Here is a 21,771-nt window from a genome sequence, read left to right as displayed (position 1 = left end):
GAGGAGAGGAGAGGAGAGGAGAGGAGAGGAGAGGGAGCCTGGCAGTATGCCAGTTCTGAGGTCACCTTAATATTTGATCCACTTCACCAAGTGAAATGTTCACAAGACAGCCTTATAGCAGTGCTTCTCAAAATGGGGCCAAATACATATCAATGTGGGGGTCCTTGACATGAAAATGTTTGAGAACCACTGCCTTCAGAGAGACTGGAGAGGAGAAACCGTTATGGGGAAAGCAAGCAAGAATGTCTAAGGAGGAAACGAATGGTATGGATGGTAAAATGAGCTTCTATTGAAAGAGAATAGCTTGGAGAAATAAACATGAACTAGTTCATTTTATTTAGGACTGTGAACTTCTGTCGAAATTCAGAACTGTGAACTATGAACTAGTTCATTTTAACCACTTGATCCTAACATTCCTACAGTATATGCTGGGAATATCAATGTCCAAAATTGCTGATCTACAAGCTCACAACTTGCACAACACTGCGTCATCAGTGCCCATACCCGAGGCGGGGTTGGCGAAAGGGCCTTTCTGTGTGGAGTTTGCATGTTCTCCCCGTGTCCCCTAGGGTAGGTACCCTCACAAAAAACATGCAGTAATCCTGGTCTCTAAACTGCCTCCCCCTGGCCAGCCGGGGCACCTGATGGAGGGGAAAGGAACTGGTTGGAATAACGTGTTCCTTCCACGTGCTACGTCCAACCAGGGAAACTCCCCCCTGTCAGTTGTAAAGGAGCAACTTGGACACTCATGCATGAAGGAAGCATAAGTCTTTCAAGTCATTCAAGTCTGTTGCTCTCCCCAGGTTGGCGGAGGGTGTGTATAGAGCCCAGGATCACATTAGATAATTGACACAGGGGTGAAAAATGGGTTACATGGGGTTTTTTTTAAAAACACTGTGTGATCATCTATGCACAGCTTTGGCCCAAATATGACACATTGTCACAGTCAGACTGTGCCCGCCTTGTTTAGGTCTTGTAGTTCTACAGTATATGTGTTATGTTCATGTTCTAGTTTTCATGGTTCTATGTTCTTGTCTTCCCCAGGTGTTTCTCATGTGTAATCAGCCCTCATGTGTCACTGTTGGATCACTATAGAGCGTCGCAGTCCCGCCCCCTACCATGGCCCAGGAAATGAATCCAAATGCATTTTTCCCATAGACATTTCAAAAAGTATTTATTTAAAGACGGTTACGCCGCGGACAAAGCCAACTCGAGTCGTGACAACTCATGACAACACAAACAATATTTTGGACCAAACAAATAATTACAAAGAAGAAAAACAACAAACAAAGTAACCTGCCGTTTTTTTCTTCTTTCTAATTATTTGTTCGGCCCAAAAAATTGTGTTTGTTGTCATGATTTGTCACGACTCGAGTTGGCTTTGTCCACGTCTTTAAATAATATACTTTCTGAAATGTCTATGAGGAAAATGAACGGAGAATCATTTCCTGGGCCCTGGTAGGGGGCGGGACTGCGACGGGACTGCGACGCTCTATAGGGTACTCATTTGTGTATCTGTTCTGTGTTCACTTCATAAAACACCCAACCATGGGTTTTTGACACTGCCTGGCTGTCCTACTTTTGGGTCCCCACGACACCACTACGTGACACACATAAACATATTGTACCGTATAATAGGCCTATTTGTCTCTCGATTGAACATCGCTTTAGGTTGACTTCTGTTGTTTTTAAATGTGCTTTATAAATACAGATGACTTGACTCTCTCTCTCATATCGTCCTTTGTCCCCTCCATCTTATCTCCTGCTCGATTTTAATCTATTTGTGTGTCTTCCTCTATTTATTAAGTCTCCACCGACAAAGCCATGGGCATTATATTTTTGGGCTGTCCATTCGGATCTTCAGTTCTGGACAAATGGATCTCCATATATGCCATATGGGCTTATAATCCAGATCAGCGGTTCTGGACAACTTCCTATCCAACGACTTGAAGACATGTCCCTCGGGTTGGCAGCGACGAGCGTGCCGAGTTTGAAGTCAGTCGGGCGGATGGTTCTCGAAGTTTGTGAATAACAGACATACAGAGATTTTGCACAAAACTGAACTGGTTAGAAATTGGTGGTCAAAGCTCAAAGGTTCTATCTGCTATGTTTTAGTATATGGTTATTTTAATTTTGTGTGCATTGGGCACCAGCCTACTCAGGAACAATGCAAGTTGGGAACGATGCTATCCACGCCGAAAGGTGAATACATCTACAAGACCATGTTTATTAGAAGTTGGTGAAACAATATACAGTGCATTCCAGAGGGAGGCCAGCCACAAGGAAAAGCCCTGCCACATTAGAACAAGTGTTATTTTTTGGTTGGAATAATTAAAGGCATTTGAAATTCAATACAAATTTTAACTTTTTTGGATTCCAATTAAAAAATAGCAAAAAATCAGGATTTCAATCCAAATATAGCAAAAATAGCCAATCTACAAGCTCAAAACGTGTCACATTGCGACATGTTTTGAGCTTGTAGATTGAGTGTGAGTGAGTGTGGAACTATTGCCCTCTCCATCATCAAAGTTGCCCACCCCCGATGTATGCTACAGCAGGGGAAAACATGGCAGGCTGCATAAGGCTGGCCTTATACAGTAGTACACCATGATGTAAGCGTACAGTAAGTGGGGTCCCTGACCCTGGCAGTGTTGCCAAGTCCGCTATAAGCAACTTTGGGCTTTTTTTTCTTTCTGTCATTTATTTCTTGTAAATATTTGTAATATGTACTGAAAATAGTTTGTGCCATAGACCCCCCATATTAGCCACAAGATGACACAAGTCACAACATGACCACTTCACCACTTTTCAACTTATCTGCATATAATTGGTACAAATACCAGCATTCTTTCTACTCGGTCTGTGTCTCTTAGGAGGGCTGTGGGCAGTTCTGAAACACGTCTTCCAGTGACATTATTGTTGGGCAGATTAAAATAAATGAAAATAAATAGATTTTTTTTAAAATCTATATTTAGATATTGTATTATTCCAAGATTGATGGCTTCCATTATCACATTGCAACTTGTCAGGAATAGAAAGCCTGCAGTTTCTATTAGCTTGGATTCCCCATCGATGATGTCTCTGGTGGACATGTTTCTGAACTGCCATCCTATGAGACACAGACTGTGGCTCATAGGAGGTATTGTGGACTTTTATCATGAACATTAATGTGGACCAATTATTTGAAGGTAGGTTGAAAAGTGGCAAAGTCGTTCTTTAATGTTATGTGTTGCTTACTAACCTCTCATCTAGACCAGTGGATCCCAAACGTTTTAGCTCTGTCTACACCCAAAAGACAATAATGAAAATAATAAAATAACGATCCACAAATGTTTCCCATTTTTTTGGAAACCTGTGGTTCCTTGTGGTACGCCTACCGGTGATGATCATATACCACCTCTGGTGGTACGAGGAATCTTCTCGAAAATGAAAAAGGTGGAGGGGGTGGAGTAGCGTTCCTGTTACGTAGTTAAATATAAGACGTGAGTCAGCGCTGACAAAACACGGTGAGCTGCTGGCGTGGCGGCATGCATAGGAGGTGGCGTACTCTTACTTTACTTTACTTACTTACTTACGCCTTCTGCCCCTTCTGGGGCATAGGCCGTCAACAAGCGATCTCCAGGCATCTCTGTCTTGGGCTGTTCTCTCCTGTTGGTTCCAGGTCGTCTTCATAGTCTTGATGTCCGCCTCCAGGTCTCTGCGCCAGGTGTTTCTAGGGCGACCCCTTTTCCGCTTGCCCTGTGGGTTCCATGTTAGGGCTTGTTTAGGCGCCAAGCTGTAAAAGAGACAAACAAAAAAAAAAAAAACCCATTCAAACTTTGGGAATGTGACATTGTATGGCTGCCTTGGAGCGGAACAATACAGGCCAGTCAGTCTACCAGTCAGGCACTCAGAGGACAAATGGATGGACAACTGATGGACAGACTGATAGCACAGGGAAAGAGGACAGCAGTGGACAAAAAGAGAGAGATGAAGTGATAGGGGAATAGAGAGAGAGAGAGAGAGAGAGAGAGAGAGAGAGGACAGATAGTCTAATGGAGGAGAGATGCTCAACACAGATAGAGAGCACAGAGGGGAAAAGGAGGTTTACAGAAATCTAGGCTCACCATATAGGCTACTTCTATATATACCTGCTTTCTCTCAGTCTGCACTGCACTGCAATGTCCTTGACCCCACAAGTGTTCCCAACCTGCATACTTAGAGTCATACTGTGTGACGTTCGTTTTAGGAAGTTTTTTTGTGACCGCGCGACACCTGGTTTGTCTTTGTATACGTACAAACATATACTGCTAAATGAATGCTGTTGGGTCCTAGGGAAATTATACTGTAAAATACATAAATATATCTGAGAAAGTTCCGGTGCCTGCGTAATTTTGGTGCCAGTGCCAGGGGCTGACACTTGTGGGAAAAAACATTGTATAGCAAGGTAAGCCCATAGTTATGACATCAGCACAGACCACAGGTAACGTTACAGGTGAAAACAGATTGATCGCCCTCAGGCGTCTTACCGGTATATAAAGTAATAATGTAATATCTAGCTTTATTAGTACTAGTGATAATGAGTATCGCACTGCGTTCTCTAACGGGTACAGCCGGTACCCGTTACACCAGGTACATTGCATACCCTGGTGGGACATGCATTCCCAACAGTAAATTGTCTCTGTCGGGTGGAAACCTACCTCATATGTCCAAAACTGTTACTTTTCACGATTCAAATTAAAAAATAGCAAAAGTAGCAGATCTACAAGCTCAAAACGTGTTAATTTGCGTTTAGACCTTGCGGATATCCTACCTTTTTGGTGTGACGCTGTAGCACCTGTAGGGATATTCAACTGGCGCCCCACAGGCCAAACGCGGCCCGCGGGGACCTTTCTTGTGGCACCTGGAGCAATTTATCCAAAAAAATGTTTTTAAATAAAATTAAGGTTTTTTGATTCGAGGGTTACTGAAAGTTACAGGTATGGTGGGTGCTATATCAAGTGTGAGATTACCATAATCACAGAGCTTTAATCATATTCCATTATTCAAGGGCTTTTGTGTGCATGCTGCACCCCCACCCCTAACACAATCATTCTACGTTTGTGGCCGCCTGCCTAATCTACTTGAATACCCCTGCTCTAGCATCAAGTAGGCCATTATTACCGTTAATTTACGGAAAAACACAAAAAGTTAAAATATGGAGATGAGAGGTTTCTGCCCTGCAGCGACGATATAGAGCTTAAGTGGTTCATATAAATAAATAATCATTATTCTCTCTCTCTCTGTGTGTGTGTGTGTGTGTGTGTGTGTGTGTGTGTGTGTGTGTGTGTGTGTGTGTGTGTGTGTGTGTGTGTGTGTGTGTGTGTGTGTGCGTGCGTGTGTGCGTGTGCGCGTGCGAGCAGGTGCGGTGCGAGCCTCCAGTATCTTCCCCATCCTGAGTGTGATCCTGCTCTTCATGGGGGGTCTGTGCATCGCCGGCAGCGAGTTCTACAAGTCACGGCACAACATCATCCTCAGCTCTGGCATCCTCTTTGTCTCCGCAGGTACAGCAGGGACGGAGGGAGGGAGGGAATGAGTGAGGGGCAGTGTTGATGTTGACAGCATAGTCTCTTGAATTGTTTTCATTTAGTTTTAGTCGGCTTTGGGACTGTGACTAGGAATCTTTGACTTGGCTCTCAGGCGTCGTCTCTTCGAATTTAGTCTGCTGGTGGGATCATTAGTTTCCCCGGGCGGGCCCGGGTACTGACGGAGGACGCGACGTGAACGCTGATCCATTGTCCAGTAGCCCAAGCCCACTGTGTGCGTGTGGTGAGGAGCAAACTATGGAGCACATCATAGAAGTTTGTCCTCTCCAAAGACTGGAAGGAGGATTAATCACCCTCCATACAGCAGACCAGGAGGCAACCGCTTGGCTAAAGGACTTTGCATTCGCTAAATAAATAAATTTAGTTTTAGTCACATTTTACTCACCTGGAACATTTTGGTGTATTGGTGTAGGTCTAAATCTACAGTTGATTTAGTAAATGTGTTTTTGCGGGCCTTGATGCCGTCGTAATGGCTGATTTTACACATGCTGAAAATAGCCGATCTACAAGCTCACAGCGCGACGCAGCAATCAACACGGGGGGGGGGGGGATGTTAGGGAGGAAGACAGACAGAAGGAGGGAGAGAATGAGACCATGATGGGGCAAACGAGGTGACAATTTATGGTTCTTTTTTGACTACGAGAACTATAAGTGAACGTGCCGTGAGTGAAGTGTGTTTCTCAGGTTCACTGGAGTTGTTTCTTTCCACACACAAACAGCTCTGTTTCACATGACGTTCTCCAAACCTAGGAATGAGGCGCTGGAACACACACAAACAGCTCTGTTTCACATGACGTTCTCCAAACCTAGGAACACAAACAGCTCTGTTTCACGTTCTCAAAACCTAGGAATGAGGCGCTGGAACATCATGTTGAATGCCTTTTTTTTATTTAGGTGCCATATCACACTTTACTTTATTTATTTATTTCTGGGACAGTGCACTTTAATTAACATTTCAATCAATGAATATGATATCATCATGTAAATATGCTGACCGCACAGCAACAATATGAGTTTAAACCCAAAAAAAAAAACACATATACCTACCAAAGTCTATTACCTAAACAATAGAATATCTAAAGCCTAATTAGAAATATCTAATTAGGGCCTGGGCCGTGGCTCAGCGGTCCAGGCACCTTGGCCGGTAGCACAAGTCTGGCAATGTGCCGTGGGTTCGACTCCGGCCTTTACTGCATGTCACCCCCCCATCTCTCTCCCCATTTTCTACCAGCCTACTGTCTGTCCCTCTATAAAAAATATAAAATAAAGGCGATGGAGGGGAAAGGAACCGGTTGGAATAACGTGTTCCTTCCATGCGATACGTCCAACCAGGGAAACTCCCCCCTATCAGGTGCAAAGGAGCAACTTGGACACTCATGCATGAAGGAAGCATGAGTTCAAGTCCGTTGCTCTCCCCAGGTTGGCGGTGGGTGTGTAGAGCCCAGGATCACAATAGATAATTGACACAGGGGTGAAAAATGGGTTACAAAATCGTAAAAAAAAAAAAAAAAGTAAGTAAGTTAAAAAGGATTAATGGTTGCACGTTTGAGAATTTTTTAAGGGACCAAGTCTGAAGGGACTTCTTGGTCCCTTATTGTCCAGATTTTTCTTTTCTCTGTTTCTTTTTCCACAAAAAATAGCAGTTCTAGCTGAACCATGCAGTCGGTAGTTATGGTAGAGTTCTATTCCAAACGGAGAGGACACGAAGGCCACAACCATTGGCCAAAGGATGGCACTATAGCACTCAATTGAAAATGCAAACTTTGAACAGGCATAGCTCATTGACCGCCGGCAATAAAACTTTGATACGCATATGCGTCTCCTCATGCCGAACAACGTTCCTGTTCTGACTTTTGACCTCTGACCTTTAGATCTCCCACCATTTTGAATTATATGAAAAACAGTTCAAATCTATCTCCTCCCGGGATCTATGATCAAAATGCACGAAACTTTACCTAATGAATAAAGCAAAACTATAATTGACTCAAAATTATTGTTTCAGTACTATAGACCTATTGTTAAAAAATAAATCATTTCTCAATAATGGTTCAATCCACAAAAAGTATTCTTTTCCATTAGAAATTATTGTATTCGTTTATAAAGCCCTAAACGGTCTTGCACCTTCTTACCTCCGCGAATGCCTCCCTAGATATGTTCCTATAACCGCCCCTCAGGTCCTCCACTGATGGCCTGCTTGAAGTGCCTAAAAAAATGTCTACAAAAAAATATGGTGAGGCAGCCTTCTGCTTCTATGGGCCTACAGCCTGGAATAGACTTCCATTTCAACTCAGACACGCACCCTCTGTAGAAATTTTTAAAGCTCACCTCAAGACTCACCTCTTTACTCTTGCTTTTAGTTGAGTTTTTAACATCTCTGTTCTGACTGATTTGCTGTGCGCTGTGTTTGTCATTAGGTTAAAGATACCCAGATAGCGCAGCCTATTGCCGATGTTATGAGTTACACAGTCAAATGATCTGTGTTCATGTATCCGTTTGTTTGTAACTCAGAGAATGTTACTTTAACTCAGAGTTAAAGTGACACTCAGTAATGTCCCGTGTGCTTCTATAGTGCAGTGGCAGTATTCTGTGTACAGTATGTGTGTACAAAGACCTCTGCATTCTCTGGTTCTAGGCCATGTAGCATAAGCATATAACTAGTTTACCGTGTTCTCAGTACTGAGGGACACAATTCTCTCTCTCTCTCTCTCTCTCTCTCTCTCTCTATCTCTCTCTCTCTCTCTCTGTACCTCGCTCTCCCTTTCTCACTCTCCGTCGCTTGCCCTGTTGCTAGGCTGTGAGGAGGCCACTGGGATTAAACTCTATAAATAAGGTGTCCCTGATACTCTTCCGGTCTCATCTATCCCAATCATGTCTTCACACTCCTCACACCGCTGTCTCTTACTTGTCTTTTGTCTCTCTCTAGACCAGACCACGTCATCGATAAAGCCACTTGCCCCCTTCTCCGGGGCACGTTCCCTATAACCGTATGCTATTTGACCTACATTAGCTCATCTTTTGACTTATATTGATATGCGATATCATGAACCACCCAGACCTCTCAGGTCATCTGGGACAGGTCTGCTTTCTGTCCCTAGAGTCACAACTAAACGTTTATGCCACACACACACACACACACACACACACACACACACACACACACACACACACACACACACACACACACACACACACACACACACACACACACACACTCTGGAAGAAACTGCCTGTTTGGCCAGAACTCGTAGTTCTTTTAAACAACAGCTGATAACCCTTCTGTTTGCCGCTGCCTTTCATTGAGATCTTTATTTTTATTCTAATTTTTCCGTTTTATTTTTTACTTCTTTTGTTTGTATTGTATTCTAATGTCCTTTGCTTTATGTGTTATGCAATAGTGAAAAAAACCTTGATATTGTCAAATAGCATAGGGTCACAATAGCGAGCATGAAAATAAGTGTGGCTTTTTGCGGTGGTGCATTTGCCAGTCTGTTCTATACTATGTGCTTTTCTATCTGTCTGCAATTATGTCTCTCTGCATTTCTGTCTGTCTGTCTGCCTGTCTTTGTCTGTCTCTTGGCCTGACTGTCCACCTATTGAAAGATCGCATAGCCTTTTATACTTCACTGTCTCCCGTGACTGTCTGAATATTTGTCAGACAGCATATCTGACACTCTCTCTCTCTCCCTCTGAGCACATAAGTAATAACCTGTCAAAGCAGATAAAAACAGAGGGAGAGAGTGAGTGGGAAGGTGATAGTCAGGTGAGAAACGGAGGAGGAAACGACAATATGAATTTGAATTGGGAAGGGGGGGGGATCAACGGAGGGTATACACAGGCAGACACCGAAGGAGAGAGAAAATAATTAGTTTGAAGAAATAAAATAAAAACATTATGGATATATGAATAGTTCCTGTTTCAACTAGCATTTCCCAGAGTGTGTACGTGCGTGCGTGCGTGCGTGCGTGCGTGCGTGCGTGCATGCGTGCGTGCGAGAGAGATCTACATCAAAGCAACATATTGTGGAACAGGCCGGGAGTGTGAGGATCACAGGCAGCTCAGCAGTGGTTCTCAAACTCTTTAAGGACCCCCATAACTCTGAGTGTATACACAGTACACACGCTGTACACTCTGAGTGTATACACAGTACACACGCTGTACACTCTGAGTGTATACACAGTACACACGCTGTACACTCTGAGTGTATACACAGTACACACGCTGTACACTCCCCATAACTCTGAGTGTATACACAGTACACACGCTGTACACTCTGAGTGTATACACAGTACACACGCTGTACACTCTCATAACTCTGAGTGTATACACAGTACACACGCTGTACACTCTCATAACTCTGAGTGTATACACAGTACACACGCTGTACACTCTCATAACTCTGAGTGTATACACAGTACACACGCTGTACACTCTCATAACTCTGAGTGTATACACAGTACCCATAACTCTGAGTGTATACACAGTACACACGCTGTACACTCTCAGAGTTAGGCCTACAGACGTGTAACGGTCCATCTGGAACCCCCTCAAGGAACACTGAGTGCTATTGGCTGTTTCATAGAGAATACGGGTGTGATGTTTTGACCATTGGTGTGCCTTGGGCAGGTCAGAAAACCACTGCAATGACTAAGCACATAGTATAAGCCAAACAAAACCACGCACACTGTTTCTGTTTCACAGTATATAGCTGTGTTCACGCAGGGTTTATTTTTAACGCCTAATTCTGCATCACCAGGTCTGAGCAACATCATCGGGATCATCGTGTACATATCAGCCAACGCTGGGGACCCGTCCAAGAGCGACTCCAAGAAGAACAGCTACTCCTACGGCTGGTCCTTCTACTTCGGCGCCCTGTCCTTCATCATGGCCGAGATGGTGGGCGTGCTGGCCGTGCACATGTTCATCGACCGCCACCGAGAGCTGCGCGTGGGCGCGCGCGCCGCCGACTACCTCCAGGGCGCGGCCATCACGCGGATCCCCAGCTACCGGTATCGCTACCGGCGCCGTTCGCGCTCCTCGTCCCGCTCCACGGACCCCTCGCACTCCCGCGAGGCCTCGCCCGTGGGCCTCAAAGCCTTCGGGGCGCTGCCCTCCACCGAGCTCTCCATGTACACGCTGCCCAAGGGCCAGTCGGGCACCCCCACGGCCACCTATAACTCCACGGAGAGGGACCACAACTTCCTGCAGGTCCACAACTGCATCCAGAAGGACCTGAAAGACTCAGGGGGACACGGCAACGCCGCCAACCGACGCACAACGCCCGTATGAAGGCTAGAGCCATGCAGAGCGCGACCTGAGGCCCTGAGTGAGAGAGGGAGGGGTGAGGGAGGAAGGTAAACACAGACGGGGACAGACAGAGAGAGAGAGAGATGGGGGACGGGAGAGGCCAGTGAGGGGCAGATGACAGAGGGGACATGGTGGGAGCTCTGAGCGCTCCGCAGCGCAGCGCTCACGATCACCGAGTTTCCATGTTGGACAAAATACACACACACACAGTCACACACACACACACACACACACACACGCACGCACACACACACACACACACGCACGCACGCACACACACACACACACACACACACACACACACACACACACACACACACACACACACACACACACACACACACACACAAGAAACAACAAAATGCCTAAAAAAATGAAAAATGCATGATTTTCCCATCTACCGTTGTTTAACGAGTTTTGAAACATGTTTGTAAAGATTTGAAGGAAAGGATGGGGACAGAGGAGCAGGGAGAGAGGGGGGGAGGGGGGGGTTGGAAGGGTGGGTGGGTGGGTGGGTGGGTGGTGGCCATTTTGTCTTTAGGGGCTGTGGGAGAACATGAGTGGCGGGCAAGGCCAGACTGCCAGTTTAAAAGGTGAGCTTTATATTTTTAACTCTTCCTCAGTCTGATGAAAACAGGGGGGCGCTGTTTCCCCCCCCGTATCCTGCCTATGACCCCGCCCTCACACACTTCCATCCCACAGGCTCACGCCCACTTCTTAAAAGCCCCCCTCACTCCTTTTCTTTAGTTGCTGTATCTATTTCAGTTCATCCTTTTCTCAGCATTAATTAATACTGTGAAACCAATTGCGGTGTTGGGATTTTTTTTTTTAGCAGGGAGGAATTCAAGTTAATATATGTATTGATTATATATGAATATATAAATATATATGTTAATAATAAATCATCACTACACTTCCCTGGCGCAAAGAAAAGAACACAAAATCTAGGGGGAAAAAAGGACAATGTTATATACGTAGGTGGAATAAATCAAGTCGTCATCGAAACAAAATCAAGAAGGATTCATCATAACTAGCCGGTTTTACAGGAAGTGGACTTGGTGAACTGACAGTTAGTATTTAACTGACAGTCTTTCGTATTTGACACATTATCACATTCTTTTAAGAGAACCTTTTGGCCTTTCCGCCGAGGCCCTAGCAACCATCTTTGTTTGGGGGTCAACTTGGAGGTAAAACGGCCGACCTCACTTCCTGCTCTGGAAGGAGGGGGCGACTGGGCAGAGAACCCTGGGTAATGCGGTTCTCTGCGGGAACTTGAAGAAGACAGTGGACAAGAGAAGACCTCTAATGTCAGACTCCCAAAGAGACAGTGTCGTGGGGAAACGTGGCTACTATCTAGGTAAAGCATTGTGACTCCGAGGATTTAAAAAACTTTACGTGCATGCTATCAAAATTCATCCAATCTGCTTTTGCGGAACCTATGTTTTGAACAATACTATGTAAGGAGATGGGAGACAAGCAGAAGTTAACGCCTGATTTATGCTTGCTTGTACGCCACGTCGCACTGAAAACAACACATCTACAACTTAAGTTCACAATGCGCTGCATCGTGAGGTTTTAGATAGCTATTTTCGGTGTGCGACAACGGTGCACAAATAAGTATAAATTTAATAGGCCTAGATGTTGCTGTACTGTGTCTATTTCTGTTTTTTTGGAGTGGGGGATTTGGGCAGGGCTTCATTATGCTATCTGAGTGAAACAAAGCAAACAAACAATGAAGAACGTACAAAGCCTTTTTCTTAAAGAAAAATAAAGGAAAACCCTATTTCTTTCTTTATTTCTTTTTTTACATCAAAGGAACATGTCATGTTTTTCAATCACGCAGCCTTAGACACTTTTATTTTATCATTTTGCTTTTGATTCTTTTGTTAGTTTGTTGTTTTACGTTGTGTTGTCAATGAGAATAATAATTAAAAAAAGAAGCATAATGTCTTTTTCAAGGTGCCAAAACTGAATGATCCTGAACTTGGATGCATCAAGTCCTGATGATGAATAAAATTGGAACCCCCACATAGGGAAAAAATGGAAGAGGCTGTTGTTTCTTGTCTGAACCAAGATGCAATGTTTCACAGCATTTATTACTTTTGAATATTAGTTTAGAGCAGACTGGAAGACTAGAAGCATCCACCCAACGCAATATATTTTGCATTAGCGTGTCACCTACAGTAACTAGTTTCTCAGCGGATACTTTATTGTCATTTTCTCTTTCCATCTTTCATCTTTAGTTTTGTAAGTAATCTAGCTGACAAACCATTCTGTCATCTGTGCAATTAATGTCAAATTGCTTAATGTGGGACATTGGCTTCAATGTCCCACTGTGTGTGACTTTCTTTCATTTTCTGTCTGTCTGTCTCTCTCTCTCTCTCCTTCCCTCCCACCCCTAGTGCAATGATCAAAGTGTTTGGCTGTCTCTGCAGTACTGCTGTGATCACTGAAGTGGAGAGAAGAGAGAGAGAGAGATGTAAGACTGTAAATAGTGGTTGGCAGACAGCTTCAAACAGAGCACCTTGCTGCCCCCCCCTGGTGTGGAGGTACATGACAGCTTCTCCAAATGAACCCTCCGCACATTCTGTCCCACTCTGTGACCTCACTTACAGTATTATGATGTACAAGGTACTGCCCTGTAATATATCTCCTACGACAGTGTGTGTAACATTTAAACAACTCAAGCCAGCAAATGAAGAGCCATTGTGGCAGCGGTGGCCGAACGGATAGCGGCGCGGTCTAGATACCGGAAGGTTCCCAGTTCGAACCAGCCGTCCGACACGTTAAAATTACCACCGCTGAAATGCCCTTGAACAAGGCATCAACCACTACGATGAAATGTGTTCTATGAGCAGGGCCTGGCTGGAAACAAGTTCTTGAGCTTAGCCCAGATACCCTGGGTAAATATAGATTTCATTTCATACATATTATGACATTTCTGGAGCACTCAAACACGAGTGTTTTAATTCAAAATGTAGTGGTTATGAAACTTTATTAATTCCAATGATGCCTATAACTGAGAGTGCACTTAAATGTGTATACTGTTTGAACCCTCCTTGAGAGATCCCTGGACTCCACTTTGAGAACCAGTGCCAACACCAAAACACATTAAAACAATTACATAAAAAATTTCATTGACATCTTGCACCTTGACATATTTCCTGGGTTGTGTTTAACTCTCAGTATTTTTAATGTCACGATCGTTTTCAAATGAAACTGGCGGACCACAGCCACATCAGTATGACTCAGTATGACAGTATGACTATGAGTCCCAGACATAAGCACAAACAAACCCGATAAGCCCATGCATATTATGTACAAATCCAGTTCAGTCAGATAAGTGTGCATATAATATTTTATCTTGGTGTTCGGCTCTGCTACATTTTTCTCCCTGCTCGGCACAATTAAACACCATCATTAAACATTAAAAGCAGGGAGATAGATATACAATAACAACCAGGAACCATATGCAAAAGGAAGGCAGGAAGAAGCATATTAAAAAACAAATTGAGGCCTGGACGGTTAGCTCAACCGTCTGGGCACCTATGCTGCCGAGCCAGCCTGACGGCGTGCCGCGGGTTCGACACCCGATCCCGACGGCCTTTGCCGCGTGTCATCTCTCTCCCCATTTCCTGTCAGTCTACTTTCATCCTATCAATAAAGGCAGAAAAAAATAATAATAATTGAGCCCCCATGTACGTCACAAAAATGCGGGCAAAATTTCCGAGAGCCCCAAATCCATATGGCCACCATCAACAACCTGTTAAGGCACAATAAGGCAAAATTACCTAAAATTCATTCTGCTTTCAGTAGCATGTGATGTGTCAAAGCATTAGTTTTGCACAAAAAACACTCCTTGGGCTAAAAACGGCCATAGCCGTCATCACAAATGTGATGAGGTCAGCACATTTGAGCACATTTGTGGCACAAGTGGCTATGGCCGTTTTTAGCCCAAGGAGTGTTTTTTGTGCAAAACTAATGCTTGGAATGGATTCAGAATCATGAAAACCCCCTAGTTTGACACGTCACATGCTACTGAAAGCAGAATGAATTTTAGGTAATTTGCCTTATTGTGCCTTAACAGGTTGTTGATGGTGGCCATATGGATTTGGGGCTCTCATGAATTTTGCCCGCATTTTTCCACTGAGAAATGGACCTTTGCTCTCCGCGGTCACGGGAAGTATCAGATACGACCCCACTAGTAGGCTATGCGCCCTTGAGCACAGCATGAAACCCCTGGAGTATATCTGACTGAACTAACTCTGCAAGCTACGTATCATTTGTCTAGAGCCACAGATCGGACCGCTATGCTCAAAGGTCATGTGCATATATGGGACCGACCAACTTCAAACTCAGTGTGTGTAGACGGAAAAAAGCGGTCCAAGTACAGTTGCATTTAATTGTATTAATAATAGAGCAACCTGGAGTTTGCATGTTCTCCCCGTGTCCCCTAGCGTAGGTACCCTCACAAAAAACATGCAGTAATCCTGGTCATGCCACCATCAACGCAGCCCAGCAGGGTGGTAACATGAACAAGGTGAGTCATAACACCACACTTAACATACACAAATCCTGGTCTCTAAACTGCCTCCCCCTGGCCAGCCGGGGCACCTGATGGAGGGGAAAGGAACTGGTTGGAATAACGTGTTCCTTCCACGCGCTACGTCCAACCAGGGAAACTTCCCCCTGTCAGGTGTAAAGGAGCAACTTGGACACTCAGGCATGAAGGAAGCATGAGTTCAAGTCCGTTGCTCTCCCCATGTCCCCCATATATGGGGACTAGGTTGGCGGAGGGTGTGTAGAGCCCAGGATCACATTAGATAATTGACACAGGGGTGAAAAATGGGTTACAAAATCGTGGGATAAAAATAATAGGAACAAAATAATAATAGAGCAACCTGATTCCCAGCATGCCTATTCTGGGAGGAACATTTTGCCAAAAATAGCCAATTCACAAGCTCACAAAGTCACAACGTGGCTCAGGAGGTAGAGCAGGTCATCCAATGATCCATGGGTCGGCGGTTCGAATCCCGGCTCCTCCTGTCTACATGTCGAAGTGTCCTTGGGCAAGACACTGAACCCCAAATTGCTCCCGATGTGCTGGTTGGTACCTTGCATGGCTTCCGCCGCAATCGGTGTATGAATGGGTGAATGTAATGCACAATCTATGTAAAGCGCCTTGGATAAAGGTATATAAATGTACCATTTACCATTTACAATGGGACAACACGTCTTGGTTTTTTTTGCAAAGACATTTGGTGTGTAAAGAAAACGGTCTTAAGTCCTTCTGGGGACCGCCCAAAAATCATGTGCACAGGTTGATACCCATTGGGTTTAAGTGGTTAAGGGTGCACTTTGGGTGAGGCGGTGTGGCTGAGTTTGTTGTGCTAGTATGGCCCCAATAGGAGGAGAGGCAGAGCAGGGAACAGCTGCTATGTCCTCCCTCACCTGCAATTAGCAAAGCTTTTTAGGTCATGGACAGTTAGGGGCGATGGAACGAACCATGCTTAGGCAGAGGAGGAGGGAGGAGGGAGGAGGGGGAGAGAGAGAGAGAGAGAGAGAGAGAGAGAGAGAGAGAGAGAGAGAGAGAGAGAGAGAGATCAAGGTGGACGGCTGGACGCTAATTCACTTTCATTGCATTCAACTGAAAGTATTATAGTGAGCCACAGTTCACTTATCAATGTAAAACGTTGAGTGGGCAGAGGCTATATTGTATAAATTAGGGATTCCCAACCTGAGGGGCCGGGGCCCACCGTTATATTTGGAAAAACACTAAGATTGTATTGATAATATACTGTTGATACAAATTAATGTTTAAAAAAAGAGTCACAGGATTTTTCTTCTTTACAACCTTGAAAATTAGTTTTCCTTGTGACACACATAGGCTGCCATTCAGTGATCAGATGGGTGGGCCACAAACACTTTCGAGTTTTCAAGTGGTCCCGGACCGAGAAAAGGTTGAGAACCACTTGTATAAAAAACCCTTTCTGCTCACTTATGGGAGGAGAAATTTGAAAGGATTAACTGATAGAGGCAAACAATATCCCATGACACAAAGTATACAATCAGACTAATAGACTACTGTAGTATAGGAGACACAAGACAGCGAACAAAATAAAAGCAAGAAACGGACAGGAAGCCACGATGTGAACGAGATGAAGAAGAGACAAAGAGTTCAGGTATACAACATGAGCGGGACCTTTGCAGCTCTGAGCTCAGGGCTGTACGTCGTCCCATGAATACAAAGCATCTGTGTTCCAGCACTGCAGCGAGCGAGACGTCCCTGAAAGCAATGCAGCAACACAGGCTCCAACCATGGCTCATACGTAGGCCTGCGACGGTGTCACATGACCAAAATGGACCATGTCGTTGCTGTCGGGCACACACCCCTTATCTCCATATTTAAGTTGTTTGAGGGACGCTAGCCCCTCCTGTGCCCAGCTTTGTGTGTTTGTGTGTACCCCATACCCATAGCGATGATTTGATTGGCTGAGCACCCCACCCATAGCGTTGATTTGATTGGCTGAGCAAAGTACGTATTGAGGATAAAACGTTAAGACAGAACATTGAGGATGCCACAAGTGATTAGCCGGATTGTGATGATGTATGATGATAAGAGCGCCCCTCAGTTCACACGGGTGTGATTTTTGCCCTACTTGATCATACTACAGCATCACACAAATGTATCCTAAGTAGCAGATCTGCAAGCTTGGAGCGCGACACGCATGCTTCGAGCTTGTCGATCTGCTACTTTTGCTATTTTTGAATTTGAATCCTAAAAAGTAACAGTTTTTGAGGTTTCCACCCGACGAAGAGACGATATACAGTACGTGGATAAATATGGATTGACTATTTTAGGCACGTGACTCCTTCGTATGACATTTGCCATAATAGTGTTGTTCTACTGTACTTTATATCACAAATTACTGATTTTGGTTTAGATCCACGTTTGGCTTTGCGCCGATGATGATTTTATACTTATCTGTTGTATTAAGATAATGAAGTTATTGTATATCATTGCTTTGTTTGGTTTTATGTCTTGGATACATTGCTGCTCAAACTGTGACCTGTAAGGTGTCCTTGAGTGCTTTGAAAGGCGTCCATTTATAAAAGGAATTATTACTATTATGATCATCATAATTTCATCAAAACACGTTTCCCCATTGTCTGTGTATCGAGCGCTTGGCCACATCTCAATTCATCGTGGCCATACATGACATAAGCAAATGTCCGGCAGTGTCCCAATAACCCCAAGCGTTCTTTGGTGGCGATCAAAGCGTGACCAGGCAAGCTGCTGAAGCTCTGCTTGTCACTGCACTGCAACATGGCCAACGCTGTAAACCCATTATCGTCGTGGTGTGAAAACAGAATGAGAAACGGAGAGGATGCAGCTTTGGCTTAGATGCACCAGCCATAAGGGACATACCATTTGCACACATACTTTCATTCAAACGTTCTTTTTAAATTTTTAACGGAGGATGGCAGAATATGATTGCCCGAGTATGTTAAGCTTGGCCTACAATAGCTGATATTATAATATCAGATATATCAGCTATATCAGCAACACAAACAGAGCTTAAGTTGCGGCATGATCCAAGGAATCCAGGGGGAAAAGATGTTGATTATGATTATACAACCCCTACGGTTCAAGAGTTGAGTTCAAAACATGAAGTGTGCTGTTGTTTGTTGCACCACCATGAGTGAGGAGTGTGAGGCTTTGTGGGAATGTGCATGCAAAGTTTCCCAGCAATCGGGTGCTACATTCCTTGTGTGTGCACGCTGGGCAAGACCTACGCTGTAGAGTGCATTGCTGAAATTTGACGGAAGTAGCAGGATTTTGGCAGAAGTACCGCTCAAGGAAATGACGTCTGACGATTTACAAATCTGTTTACATTCTCCGTGAAGAGTTGTGATTGGTCAACAAAATATCGTATCTGGGGGATATACATCTGACGGATGTTCCGGACCGACACTTCTGGCTATGCTGTCTCTGCCTTATATTGTGACCAGGCTTTTTTCTTCGCAGATGAGTAAGGCTGGGACCGAGGCTATTGTCTATGCTATGGCATTTTATGCAAAACAAGTTTGATTGATTGATTGATTGAAACTTATTAACAGATTGTAGAATGAGTACAGGTCAAATGTTCAATACAAAATCTGTTAAGAGGATAAAACAAGAAAAAGCAATAAGACTTGTTTACATATTATGGGTCCTCCATTTTCAATTCATCAGAAGTTGAACATTTAACTGTCATGAAAGAGGGCGGGACTGTGACGCTCTATAGCGCCACCAAAATGCAGGATGGCATTTCAGAAATACCACTTCTTCCTTGGCCTAGTGAGAATGTGCGTGCAAAGTTTTATGGCAATCGCACCCAGCTGCGTTCGCGTTCATGATTTGAGGAATTTTGTTCAAAATGGACCACTCCTGCAAACTTTGGAAGCCAATCTTAGTCAATCTGACAAGGCGGACGCCTTGATCATTGATGATTATAGAGATATTGTGTATCGATTTACGTGATGTTTGGACAAAATCTGATAGGAGTAATGTGGCCAATTCAGCGCAGAGCTAGGTTCTGCTCTGGCCTCCAGTTTCACGTCGATCGGGCGAAGAGATTAGCTGTGCACACGCGCGCACGCACAACAGAGCAAACACACACAAGTGGGTCCATCTCCACCATTAACTGAGTGATCTTCTAACACGGAGGAGCTACTGTATGAGCCATATATCTGTTGGAACCAATGTTTTTTGTAATGGTTCTGGAGCAAAAGCATGACAATATCCTGAGGATAAGAGAAAGGTCAACGACCGTCTGCAGCTAATGGCGCCTTCTCTGGCCAAGAGGAGAACAGCAGGTATTGTCGCTTTTGCTGGTGGCTGGCATTGAAGTACAAGACAGGTTTTGAATACTAATGTGTGTGAGTAGCATGGCAAGATAACCTACTGTAGCACACTGCCTCTGCAGTGTTCTACGGCTTGACGCAGCCACCCTGAAAAGCACCTACATTATACTACTCCTATTACGCTGAACAATTGAGGTCAAGATTTGTGAACCCAAATGTACTCGGAGACCGCAGGCGTTTATTTTTAACCCAAATGTAAAATAAATTAGAGCCAACACAGTTTCAGTGTTACGCTCTATGAAGCTGCATCATAGTGAACAGGAGACACTATTGGTGATTGACATTATGGTTATGTTAGTAACCATTGTGGTTTTATAAGATGTACTGCATAGTAAAGTAACTAAGTACATTTACTTAATTACTGTACTTGAGTATTATTTCTGTTTTTCAATACTTTATACGTCTACTCCTCTACATCAGAGGCACCCCCCCCAACACACAACAAGCTCTGTGAGCTCTGTGAGCTTGTCCGTCTGCTATCTTCAGCAAAAGCTTTCCCCCACGAAAACAGTTAAGTAAAACAATATGTGTATATTTTCCCCACCCCTGCCTTCTCGTGTGCTCTTGCAGTACCTTGAAACCCAGCGGTGGAAAAAGTACTCGCATTTCTTAGTCTTACTTAAGCAAAAGTATCAATTGTGAGCTTGTAGATCGGCTATTTTCAAATGGCCGAAATGTATATAGGGCTGAAGTGGTTACTGTATGTTTTGTAATAATAATCAAAATCTACAAAGTAACTAGTGACTTAAGTTTAAAAAAAGATGTAGTAGAGTAAAAGTACAATATTTGCCTCTGAGATGTGGTGTAGAAGTAAAAGTATTGCATGGAAATTGGAAATACTCAAAGTAAAAATAACTCAAAATTGTATAGTACAGTACTTAAGTAAATGTTCAGGACACCGCGCAGCGGACATGGTCTTCTTCTAGGCCAGTGGTTCTTTGTCTCAGGGCAGCCCTGGAAATAACTTCCCCTGAATTACATCGTCACTTTCAAAGCGCCTTACTTTTTTTTTTCAGGTGAAACCTCACTAATGATCGCTCATGAAATGTAAACGACAAGATCGCCACCCAGTCGACAAGATCGTGATTGGCTGCTTCTAGCCAATGGGATGGCAAAGCGGCCTCCAGGCAATGGGAAGGGGAGAGGCAAATAGAGGGTATGCGCGTGACATCATTATCAAACCCGGAAGTTATGCAGGAATGCCTACTGAGTGGCAAAAAACTATTTTCTGGCCTTGACAGCCCATACATCCAAACAGAAAAGTCCTATCTGATTGCATTAAACAACGTTAAACAATGTTAAACTCACTTTGCATGTTGCTTTGCCACTCGATGTGCCACTCACTTTAAGCATGCGCATACCCTCTATATCTTCCACCTAAGATACAACAGTACACATGTCACTTGAGAGAATATCCGTTTCCAATTAGGATTGAAAATGTCATACATACTTGACATTTAACCACTTGAACTCCAGCAACATCCATAGTATGGAGGGAACAGAATCTATGAGCTCACACAAGCTTACAGATTTGCTTATTTTGACAAAGAGATTTGGTGTAGATGGAAAAAAAAAGAAGCAATTGCGCATGCATAAAGTGAGTGGCAAAGTGAGTTTAACGTCGTTTAATGCAATCAGATTTCTATTTGGATGTATTTCTTTGCCACTCAGTAGGCATTCCCGCTAGCTTCCGGGTATGATGGTGGTCACGCGCATAGCCTCTATAGAGGGTCTAAGTAGTTAAAGCAGCACTATGTAACTTTATTTCATGAATAAAATGTAATGTTGTCCAATCTGTATGGTAGTCATCATGGAAGGAGGTACTAGGGACTACACACCGTCTTTAGGCAAAGGAATTACTTTATTGTAGGACATTTCGATCACACACAGGATCTTCATCGGGTCCTACTGTACCTCCTTCCATGATTGCCTTATTGGCCCAGCACCCATGTCGATGTGCGTGTTGATAGGTACGCTCCTCAATCTGGATGGTAGA

The 21,771-nt window shown here is 44.1% G+C and overlaps 1 protein-coding gene across 1 annotated transcript in view; it reads left to right on the top strand.

Moving 5' to 3' along the window:
* cacng2b (calcium channel, voltage-dependent, gamma subunit 2b) overlaps positions 1–10,850 on the top strand; it is a gene marked incomplete at both ends in the record, with an annotated part of 65,693 nt that extends 54,843 nt beyond the window's left edge. The window contains 2 exons of the mRNA XM_079498277.1: positions 5,382–5,522; positions 10,318–10,850. Of these exons, the coding sequence (XP_079354403.1) occupies positions 5,382–5,522; positions 10,318–10,850 (674 nt within the window). The remainder of the gene's footprint in view (positions 1–5,381; positions 5,523–10,317) is intronic.
* Between the last annotated feature and the right edge of the window lie 10,921 nt (positions 10,851–21,771).

Source organism: Electrona antarctica (genome assembly GCF_951216825.1).
Source record: "Electrona antarctica genome assembly, chromosome: 4".
Lineage (NCBI taxonomy): Eukaryota > Metazoa > Chordata > Actinopteri > Myctophiformes > Myctophidae > Electrona > Electrona antarctica.
Note: the sequence above shows the minus strand (reverse complement) of the source record. Positions and strands in the feature narration are given on the sequence as shown.